The sequence below is a fragment of the Eptesicus fuscus genome, chromosome 9 (assembly GCF_027574615.1).
Source record: "Eptesicus fuscus isolate TK198812 chromosome 9, DD_ASM_mEF_20220401, whole genome shotgun sequence".
Classification (NCBI taxonomy): domain Eukaryota; kingdom Metazoa; phylum Chordata; class Mammalia; order Chiroptera; family Vespertilionidae; genus Eptesicus; species Eptesicus fuscus.
Window position 1 is genome coordinate 36,915,705 of NC_072481.1, and position 12,135 is coordinate 36,927,839.

The 12,135-nt window shown below is 38.8% G+C and overlaps 1 protein-coding gene across 1 annotated transcript in view; it reads left to right on the forward strand.

The window, feature by feature from the left end:
• The first annotated feature begins 6,252 nt into the window (after positions 1-6,252).
• Positions 6,253-12,135, forward strand: part of STIL (STIL centriolar assembly protein) — a 45,121-nt gene continuing 39,238 nt past the window's right edge. Inside the window, exon 1 of the mRNA XM_054720744.1 lies at positions 6,253-6,599. Coding sequence (XP_054576719.1) covers positions 6,253-6,599 — 347 coding nt within the window. The remainder of the gene's footprint in view (positions 6,600-12,135) is intronic.

The window sequence follows — 12,135 nt, forward strand, 5'->3', positions numbered from 1 at the left end:
AAATAATTCAGTATTTTAACCACCAATAGAGTCTTACAAGTTGTGTTGGCTAAACATCAGCCTTGCCTTATAAAATTCCTGTACTGCTGTGAAGTTAGTACTGTCATTTTGCAGATGGAGAAACAAAGCCAGAAAGTGGAAATACTTTAAGACCACATAACTAGTAGATAGCAAAGTGAATTTCAAACTCAGCATGTACGGCTTCAAAATCTGCATTCTTTCTCTACAATACTGCCACCTTAGGAGATAAAAAGTTTCATATTCACAAAATCCCTTTAAAGTAAGTTTTATTACAGATAAGAAGACTGATTTCAGAAAGAAGTATAACAAGAGGTATCCTCAAAACCCATTCCTACCAATATGTGTTTATTTATCATCAAGTACATTAGATCTTTTGGCCATATATTCAATGCATGCATACTATTCCCAGTATATAGTCAAGTTCCTAGAGAAGTCCCTAAGAGCTTCAGAAATAGGGCCTCATCACCATTTATTTGTCCTATTGATCATAATTGCCCTTTAGAGATAGATCATCTGTTCCCATACTTCCACTTTCCCATTCTTCACCACACCTCTTTGCTGGTATATGCTATTCATTTTTCAGGATTCAACTCAGATTTTACCTCCTCTAGGAAGCTCTCTCTAAATTTTCAAGACTGGGTTAGGTGCCCCTCTTTTGGGCTTCTACACATACCACCTCCCCACTAACTGTGTCCCTTGTTTACTTCTGTTGTAGCACTGTGGTGTATTGTGTATCTCCACACTAGATTTAGAGATCCTTAAAGGAAGGGACTATGTCTCATTACTCTTTATACAGTACTAGAGGCCCGATGCACGAAATTCGTGCACGGCGGGGAGGGGAGGTAGCGGGGGGTATTGTCCCTCAGCCCAGCCTGCAGTCTCTCCAATCTGGGACCCCTCAAGGGACCTTCATTTTTTCCTTCAAGAGTGTGGTGGAAAAACCCTAGATTACCTTCTTGGATTCTTATAACCCAAATTACCAAGAACATTGCAATTGGTGGCCTACAGGAAGCTTAGCCAATGAGTTGTCAGAAAAGGTATTTACTCTCAAAATGGTTTGGCTCAGTGGATAGACCGTGGGCCTGCAGACTGAAGGGTCCCAGGTTTGATTCCTGTTAAGGGCATGTACCTTGGTTGGAGGCATATCCCCAGTGGGGAGTGTGCAGGAGGCAGCTAATGGATGTTTCTCTCTCATTGATATTTCTGACTGTCTATCCCTCTCCCCTCTTCTCTGTAAAAAAAAAAAAAAAATCAATAAAAATTTTTTTTAAAAAGGTGTATCCTCTGCAGCTCATGCAGCCCCTGGGTTGTGTCCACTGGGCTAGGGGCGTGTCCCTGCCACCCGGTGGTGGCTGCCAGGGTCTCGGCAAACCCAGGAGGCCAGCAGCAGCCCCTGGTCCTGGGCGCCTGGCTGGGGGCGTGGCCCCAAACGGCCGCTTTGTGCAGGAGCCTTTGCAAGCGGCTTGGGGAGGCCAGCAGCCAGCCTGGCCATGGGCCTCAGGCTCGGGGCTTGCAGGGACCCCGGGCAGCACACAGCAGTGGCCGCCAGGGTCTCGGCACACCCCAGAGGCCAGCGGCATCCCCCTGGTCCTGGGCGCCTGGCTGGGGGCGTGGCCCCAAACCCCCGCTTTGTGCAGGAGCCTTTGCAAGCCGCTGGGGGCGGAGCGGAACATCCCCGCATCACTATAGCGACTCGGGGATGTTCCCGCCTGCCAGGTTGCTTGGTGCCTACACCCATAGGCTCTGAGTGGCCAGGGGGCGTTCTAGGACCCCTGCCGCTCAGGATCTAAGCGCGGGCCTACAGACTAGGAGCAGCCTGGGTCCAGAGGATGTTTCCTGGACCCAGGCCGCTCAGCGCCCACATATGCAAATTAACCGCCATCTTGTTCGCTCTGATTGGCTTTGGGCGTGGCGGAGGTGCGGTCAATTTGCATGTTTCTCTATTATAAGGTAGGATTACAATGTATTAATTGTTGTAACATGATTCACCGGTGTGTGTTTTTTGTTAATCTTCACCTGAGGATATTTTTCCTATTCCCATTGCTTTTCAGATGGAGTGGAAGGGAGGGAGAGAGAGAAAGGAAGAGAAACAGTGATATGAGAGAGACACATTGACTGGTTGTCTCCTGCATGCACTCCAACTGAGGCCTGGGAGTGAATCCACAACCCTGGTACATGCCCTTGACTGGGCATCGAATTTGCACTGAACCAAGTCATGATGCACTCTTTTAAGGGAACTCCAAGGTTCCTGGAAGATTTAGACTAGAAATTAAAAATATGTTACAACTAATACCACAGAAATACAAAAGGTCCACTATGGATAACTATATACCAAAAAAGTAGACAACCTAGAATAAATTGATAAATTCCTAGAAGCATACAACCTACCAAGACTGAATTATGATGAAATAAAAATCTGAACAGATAGATTACTAGCAAGGAGATGGAATCAGTAATCAAAAACCTCCCAACAAACAAAAGTCCAGGACCTGACATCTTCACTGGTGTATTCTACCAAACATTAGTACCTCCTAATCTTTCTCAAAAAAAAAATAGAAAATGGAAACTACTCCAACACATTTTATTAAGCTAGCATTACCATAATACCAAAAACAGACAAGGATGCCACACACACACACACACACACACACACACACACACACACAAATTACAGGCCAATATTCCTGATGAATTTAGATGCAAAAATCCTCAATAAAGTATGAGCAAACAGAATTCAACAATACCTTTAAAGTATCTTATACCATGACCTACTTTTTATTCAAAATAGTATTGGAAGTCCTAGCCTGAGCAATTAGACAAGAAAAAGAAATAGGCATCCAAATTGGAACAGAGCCCAGCCAGCATGGCTCAGTGGTTGCAGGCTCCATCCCCAGTGTGAGGTGTGCAAGAGGCAGCTAATGAATGATTCTCATCATTGATGTTTCTATCTCTCTCTCCTTCTCCCTTCCCCTCTGAAAACAATAAAAAAAATATTTTAAAATTATTTTTAAAAATTGGAAAAAGTAAAACTGTCACTATTTGCAGATAACATACTATTATATATAGAAAACCCTAGAGACGTCACCAAAAAACAAAATTAGAATAGGCAAATTCAGTAAATAAAGTTGCAGGATACAAAATCAATACATAACATTCTGAAAGAGAATAATCCCATTTACAATTACATCCAAAAGAATAAAATAAAATTTCACCAGGGATTTGAAATACCCAGATACGGAAAACTACAAGACATTAATTAAAGAAGACAGAAATAAATGTAAAGATAGTCTGTGCTTATAGATTGGAAAAATTAATATTGTTCAAATGTCCATACTACTCAAGGCAATATACAGATTGAATGCAAATCCCTATTGAAATCCCAATGGTATTTTTCACAAATCTAGAACAAACAATTCTAAAATTTGTTTTGAACCACAAAAGACTTCAAATAGCCAAAACAATCTTGAGAAAAGAACAAAGCTGGAGGCAGCACACCCCCTGGTTTCAAACTATGTTACAAAACTATGGTAATTAAAACAGGACAGTATTGTCATAAAAACACACACATAGATCAATGAGACAGAGTAGAGAACCTAGAAATAAACCCATTTTCTTATAACATTGTTTGTGCAACAAATTTATACAGATTCACCTATGGTCATTTAATTTAAAACAAAGAAGCTAGTTTTCTTGAATACAAAATCAGGATGATGGTACATTAACTCAGATTAGCAAAAACTTTCAGAGAATTTACTGAAAGTAAATTTGGTGTGTGTTATTTACTTATTCTAGTCTTTATTCCAAACAATCCAAGCTTTAAAAAATAAGTAAAGTCAAGATGAGTTAACACATAAATTGTTATTGTCACCTCTAACAAGAGTCTTAAGAATCTTAAAGGAAGTTTGCATAAATTGACAGATTAGCAATTCCCCTTAAAATATGATGTTCCTTAAAAGTGAAACTGTAGTTATTTTTAAAAAGCAATCAGCTTAGTTCAGAAGTGTAAATAGAGGAAGGGAAAGTTGGGTGTTGGAGAAATTTAGTAAATGAGTAGCAGAATTGATAACTGATTCCAACTTCCCTGTTCCTGGTGATAACAATAGCTCTTTAATTCCCAGAGTCAGACTATTAGCAGGAACGTCAGCATTTATAACACTGAACATTTACCTGGTCTAATCATAAAGGACATGTCACTCAGATAGTGACTAAAAAGGAGAAGACAGTTGATATGTTAGGATATAAAATTTTGGATGATTCTTTTCTTTTGCAATATTTTTCTTATAACATTGTGCAACAGATTCATACAAATTTATATGTTAAAAAGTGTAACATAGTTCACTGTGAAGAAAATTAAAGAACCTGCAAATTTGAAATATAAAACTGGTAGCTTTTCTCTGTTAAGGCCAATAGCCATAACAAGTCCATAGTGTACTGAAATGACATAAATATATATAAATAGGGATTAAAGAATAGCATAGCATATATTCAGTCTGTTTAAACTGGCTTGCAATCTAACAATAATTCATATTTGCTTTGGATTATTACCCCTTATTACCCTGTCTATAAAATTGTACCTTTGTTCTATGCTAGTCATGTCCTTCCAATTCTCCATTTGTTCCACATTGCAGGAAGCTTAGTTTGTAGTAGGTCCTTGTTATAGCATTTGTAGATTTTATTTCAATAAATAAAGTCCTAAAATGAAGCTTACTTCTCTTTTTATTCAGTTGTAATAGCATCTACACTATGCATAGCATTAAATGTATGTCCTGTTTAGAAGTCCAATAGTAATACAATGTTTAATTGAAGTTCTTTTTAGTATTTGAGTTATTATTAAGCAACAATAAGATATTTTATTTTGTTGTTCAAAAAATAGCATATGCTTCAGCTCTCCTCTTGCCTTCCCTTTTTCTTTATAACCAGACTTTATTTTTTAGAACAGTTTTAGATTTACAGAAAAAATGAGAATGTAGTACAAGTTTCCATGTACCCCATATACACACAGCTTCCCCTATTATTAATATATTTAGTATGGTGCATTAGTTACAATTAACAAACCAGTATTGGTACAATATTATTAAAGTCCTTCATTTATTTAGATTGTCTTAGTTTTTAAAGTAGTGTCATTTTTCTGTTCCATGATCCTGTTCACCATACCACATTAAATTTAGTTGTCATATTGCTTTAGGCGCCTTGACTAGTTTCTGACTTCCCTTGCTTTTGATAACTTTGACAGTTTTGAGTACAGGTCAGGGATTTTATAGGATTCCCCATGATTGGAATTGATCTGATGTTCTTCCTGAGACTGAGATATAGGTTATTGGAAGGAAGACACTAAAGTGCCATTTTCATCACAGCGTAAGTGTACATACTATCAACATGACCCATCACTAATGTTAGTCTTGATTATGTGGCTGAAATATGTTGGTCAGATTTCTCCCCTGTAAATTTACTGCCTCCTCCCCTTCCATACTGTACACTTTGGAAGGATGTCACTATGTCCCGGGGTAGGGAATTATGTGTTATGCTTATCTCTTCTTTTTTGTCTAGTTCATATAATCTTACATTTCTCTTTCCGATATCTTAAAGTAGTTTTAAAGAAAATTAGAGGAAAGTAAGTGGCATTTCAAATCCTGACTCACTAGTTTGTGCGATCTTTAACCCTACTTTTGATGGTTAGGACAATTATGTAAGAAAAGGGCCGAGAAGGCCTAATTAACCAATATTAATTGTGGAGATACTTATACAAGTCACACCAATATTAATATTAATACCATATGCCTCATAATATACACATATGCCATATATATTATACCATTTGCCATTAATATATGAAGAAATTTTCTTAAAAGATGTTTGTTATGGAAAAGCGGGCGCTTCTTAGGAAAATACTAGGAGAAATCTTTTGCCAATTCAAGTAAAGGGTTTCTCCCGCTTCCCGTCGCGGATAGACGACAAAGGAAGCGAGCACTTCCTCCGCCAGGCTCACTTCGGCCAGGCTGGGCTTTTCATTGCGCGTGTGCAAGGCCCGCCCCACCCCGGAACTTAACCGTTTAAGAAAATCAAGTGTTTAAATCCTCCGGAACTTGACCCTGGAACCCCGGTGTCGACCTCATTTCTCTAAGGAGGCTTGGGATTGGTCGGACGCTGGCCTGTTCGGGGCGCTGATTGGCTGGTTCCCAAGCCCGTCGCGGAGAACGTGCGTAATGCTTCCAGCACCGCCCCTGCGCCCTGATGGGTCGGGTTTCTGACCAGTCAGCGGGCGCGGCGCGGGTTTCGGTTCGACGAGCTAGTGTTTGCCGCCTCAGTTCCCGCGACCCCAACGTCTCAGGGCGGAGTCGGTGGAGGCGTTTCCTGGAGCCAACCTCTTGTTTCGGTTCAACAAACAGATCCGGCCTCAACGGAGGTTGCGGTGATTCGGGCTTCATGCTTCGGTTTCCACTGAGAGGCCGAAGCGGGGACCGGAGGAGGACCGTGGGCGACGTCCAGGACCCCGCGTTGGGTTCAGCCCTCCAGGAGCCGGGGGAACTAGTGGGAGGAATAAGCGGATCACGGATTCCTGGAGAATCACTTTTGCTTAGGTATGTGAAAGAGGTTTTCAGTCGATGACGTGCTGTTTATAGTTGTTTGCACTGAGAAATTTTCTTGAGGACTGAAACCCTCGATGCTCGTTAATTCCTCATTGTCTAGCTCAAACAGCTACATAGTAAGGGATCGGTTAATGTTTGAAGTTCGTGGTCCACTGTAAATAACGTGTAAACAAGCAAGTGTGAAAATGCTGTGTGTATGAACACAGGCGAAAATGAAATCACCATGATGTCTAGGTAGGAGATGGTTTTACAGAGGAAGTAGTATTAGAGTTGGATTGTGAAGGATGTTGGGGGTTTACCAGGGCATTCCAAGTAAAGGGGACAGACAGTCTGTGCAGGTACTCAAACTCGGGGAACTGCAAGTGTTCAGTTTGAATGGGATGTAGGATGAGTGGATAAGGGATACATTTGGAATAATAGGGTGGACCAGATTGTGATGGTTTTTTGTTCTGTATATAAAGAAGAGCCATCAACTTTTAAAGCAGGAAAATATTTAGGTCAGATTTATATAGAAATAACCTTCTAGCAGCACTGTGGGGAGTTTACAGTAAATCTGGTGAGTTGATGAAGTCAGGAACTAGGTGGAGATGGAAAGACAGAAATTTTATGGGGAAGATGAAGGAGAGGTAAGGATGACTTGATGATTTCTATTTGACATAGGATGCCATTGTCCAAGGAGAATATATTTTGCTAGGTTTAGGTGTTATATGGTTTTAGTTTCCCTAGCTTTAATTGCTTGGGTGGTACTGGGAGAATAAACTGTCTCATGTGTATTGTTTTATATACCAACTAGAGGCCCGATGCGCGAAATTCATGCAAGGGGCTCGGACCTCACATCCCCGGCTTCTCATGGAAGGTCATCCGGCTGTCCAGTCTAATTAACATATTATGCTTTTATTATTATAGGTTGATTTCAGGGAGGAAGGGAGAGGAAGAGAGAGAGATAGAAACATCATTAATGAGAGAGAATCATTGATCCGCTGCCTCCTGCAGGTCCACCACTGGGAATGGAGCCCAAAACCTGGGCATGTGCCCTGACCAGGAATGGAACCCTGACCTGGGTCATAGGTCAACATTCAAACACTGAGCCATGCTGGCTGGGCTGTGTTGTTTTAAAATGAGAAATGGATCAACATTATCTTTTTACCCTAAGTCATAAAGAAAGAAGAGACATATATGGAGTTTTAAACCTCTTCTGCTTAATGGCATTTTATAGTGTAACAGTGAGTTACAGTGATCAAGAAGCTAAATACTGTTATCCATGACAACCAAGCATCATAGAAGGGCTTTAGAGTTTAAAACTTGCATCCACAGAAGCTCTTCATGAAGTCCAGATATCTCCAAGAGGATCTTAGTCAACCTTACAAGGGCACTTTCAATAGAATTTTGTTCTTGTAAATATTTTCAGCCTCTGAGTTTATCCAAAAAATATCTTCTAGCCTTAGCTGGTTTAGCTAAGTGGTTATAGCATCGATCTCGGGTTCAATTCCGGTTTAGGGCATATACCTTGGTTGTAGGCTCAATCTCCCGCACAGGTCGGGGTGTGTGGGAGAAGCAACCAATCAATGTGACTCTCACATCAATATTTCTCTCGGTTTCTACCCCTCCCTTCCATTCTTTCGAAAAACCAATGACAAAAATAGCCTCGGGTGAGGATTAACCAAATAATAATAATAATAATAATAATAATAATAAATATCTTCTAAATAATGAATAGATACAATAAGTAACCTAAGTTTGTCTGTAATTTGTTAATAAGTGGTTAAATCGTGTTTTTTTATTTTGTCACTCATTAGTAATACTCTCTTCTTTAGGATACTGAGCATTTGAAATTTAATAATTCATTCACCAACTATTGTGGAGCCTCTATATCTTCGTGCAGGGTCCCAGATGAACACCAGGTATAGAAATATTTTTATACAACTTTTTTTACAGCTGCTCACATAACTTGGAAAGATAGGGTGAAATAGAAGAAAAAAAAATTTCAGAATCAGGAAAATCTGGGTCTGTGTCTCAGCCCTGCCATTGATTAGGTGGATGCCCTTGATCAAATTAATTAACTTCACTAAGCCTCAGTTTCCTCATCTGTAAATTGGGGATAGTAATTTCTTTGTAACAGAAGGGTTTTTGTGAATGGTTAAATAAGATTACTAAAGGGTCTGGCACATAGTAGGCACTTGGTAAATTTTAGTCTCATTCCCTCCTTCCCTTATTTTAGTTTCACAGAGGATTTTTTTATTGATAGAAAATAGTACCTAAACTCTTAAGGTTAAAAATTTATTTATATCCTAGACAAGTGGGAAAGTGCTTGGGTTCCTTGCTTCTAAACCCTACTTCCGTGGTGGGAAAAATTTCACGTTCGAGATACCTAGTTTCCTTAAATGTCCCTAAGCCTTTTTCCAGGATACTGTGGAGTAGGAAGGAGGAACTTGCCACCTGTCTCCAGTTTTCTCAGTCTGTCAGTACTAAGGGGACCATGCAAATTGACTGTGTTATTTGCTTCTTTGGATCATTTATTGTTCTTTTTTTCCCTCAGGGAAGAACAATTAGTGCTGACAAGTGAATTATTTTCTTCTAAACTAGAATTGCATCCATGAGTGACCTTTATTCTCTGTATTCCCTTTCTTTGTGCCAGATGTTCTTGATGAAGACAATGGAAACGTGACCCAAAGAGGCTATCATATGTCTTTCACTTATTTTTGGCCCTTCTGTTCTACTGCCATCTCTTATTCTTTGAAAATTTGTCAACAGTTCTCCTCTTTGCTAACTTATTTTTGGGTCAAATTTATTCCTTATATTCTTGGTAAAAAAAATATATGTCTTTAAAACTGATTATTCCTGGCATATTCAATTCTAGTATTTTTGTGTGTGTTTTTAAAAATAATACTCAACTCTAGTTTTCTGTTGATTGGTTGGTTTGTTTAGTAAAGCCTCTGGTTTTCAGTAATCTATGAATTTTAGGATAGCAATATTGAATTATTTTGAAGTTACAAACTGCTTTAAATAGCTGGTAGCCATGCATTTCATTTCCTGAGAAAATGTTCTTATATACATACATGCAAAATTTTGCATCCAATTAAAGGGTGTTTTTGTCTCCCCTGCCTCCAAAGTCTAAGTGTATACCTTAGATTAAGCAAAAGATTCACAACATTTATTGAAATCTTACTGTGCCAGGTACTTAGCGTGCATTATTCTTAATTACTTTTTACAAGAAACCTATGAATTGTAAATACTATTATTACCTTCCTCTTTTTTTTTCTTTTTTTTTTTTTTTTTAAAGTTTTTTTTTTTTTTTTTAAATATATTTTATTGATTTCTTACAGAGAGGAAGAGATAGGGATAGAGAGTTAGAAACATCGATGAGAGAGAAACATCGATCAGCTGCCTCTTGCACACCCCCCACTGGGGATGTGCCCGCAACCAAGGTACATGCCCTTGACCGGAATCGAACCTGGGACCCTTGAGTCCGCAGGCCGACGCTCTATCCACTGAGCCAAACCGGTTTCGGCCTCTTTTTTTTTCTTAAATGAGGAAACTGTAGCCTAGAGAGGTTAACCAAGCTAAAGTTATACAATTGGTAAGTGGTATAGCCAGGATTTAAACCTGATGTGACTTCTACTCTATACTACGATGAAGTAAACCTGAAGTAGTGTAGATTGGGCTTCAAAGGTACTATGGAATACTGAGAGCAAAAAGAAATACCTAACTAATATTTATAATAAGCCAGGAATTTTTCTAGAATACTGATATTATCCTGTTTAACAGGTGAGGAAACTGAGGCACAGAGACATTAAATAACTTGATTAAATTCACACAGCTAGCAAATTTTGAAGCTAGGTTTTAGACCTAAACAGTTGATCTCCAGACTTTTTTTTAAATCCTCCCTGGAGGATATATTGATTTTAGAGGAAGCGGGAAACATGATGTGCCCTGACAGGGAATCAAACCCACAACCTTTTGGCATACAGGACGATGCTCCAACCAACGGAATCACCCAGCCAGGGCACTCTTCAGACTTTTTTCTTTTCTTTTTAATATATTTTTATTGATTTCAGAGAGGAAGGGAGAGAGAGAAACATCAGTGATGAGAGAGAATCATTGATCGGCTGCCTCCTGCACACCCCCTACTGGGGATGGAGCCTGCAACCCCAGGTATGTGCCCTGACCAGGAATCAAACTGACCTCCTAGTCATGACTTATACTGTTTTTCTATTATTAAAAGAGGATTTTATAAGATTAGTACTCCTGGTTCTTTTTTTAAAAACTTGCATATATGTAAATTTATGTATACATAAGAAAAAAGCTATACCAAAATTTATAGTGCTTCTCTTGATAGTAGCTACAAGTGATCTTTTTCTTTTACTTTTTAAAAATATTTTCAACTCTTCTAAAATAACAAAAGTAATCTGCAAAACTTCATCATATAAAGTTAAACTGTTTCTTATAACATTTCTACTAAGTTTGCTTTTCATTGTTCTTTGATTTGAAAATTTTCTTTTAAGGTTTTCTTCAAGCAGGATGGTACCATTTTATTTTCCTCCATCAAAATGTGCACTTTGGAACCCAATGCCAATTGGAGATTACATCAATTTACATCTTAATTACTACAGGTATAAGATGTTTCTCTTTTCAGTTCAAACCAGTAAAAACAGGAGTCAAAACAGTGTTTAAGGCAAAATTGATAACTCTGACTAATTTTATTTTTTTACTTTCCTATTCAGAATTTCTTCCCTTTTGCTGCTTCTTAAATATATTCTTCATGCTTTTGAGAAATAATTTCAGTTAAAATAGTCTGCAAACCTAAAGTTCTAAGTATTATAAGAATTCAAAAGAGACTAAATAATAAAAACTGTAAGGATTTTTTATAATGCTTCAATTCACCATGATGTCTTTGTATAGCATTAAAAAGATTGAATTGATTTTGAGTGATTAGACCATATTAGAAGGAATATATAATACCATAAATATGGCCAGAATCTTGAAAAAAAGACATAAAAACTTAGGCTTAAAGTGTTAGAAAATAGAGATCCATTGAGATTTTGTTATATAAGGGGGTTTCTTGTTAAAAGCAGAATTTTAAGGATGGATCATAGTAGGGAAAACTTAGAGTCAGCCTAGCTGTGAGATGGTTTTGCTGTTATATAAGAAACAGATTTATGCCATATTGGTTTAAGGAGCTATAACTGGAATCATACCTCTTAGAGGGTCAAATCCTAACTTTACTATTTCTTTTTTTTTTTTTTTTAATTTATTGATCTTAGAGAGGAAGGGAGAGGGAGAGAGAGAGATAGAAACATCAATGATGAGAGAGAATCACTGATCGGCTGCCTCCTGCACGCCCCGCACTGGGGATCGAGCCCGCAACCCCAGGCATGTGCCCTTGGCTGGAATCGAACCTGGGACCCTTCAGTCCGCAGGCCGACGCTCTATCCACTGAGCCAAACCAGCCATGGCCTAACTTTACTATTTCTTATTTATGTGACCTCAGTAAAGTAGCTAAGGATCAATTTCCTTATTTATAAGATGG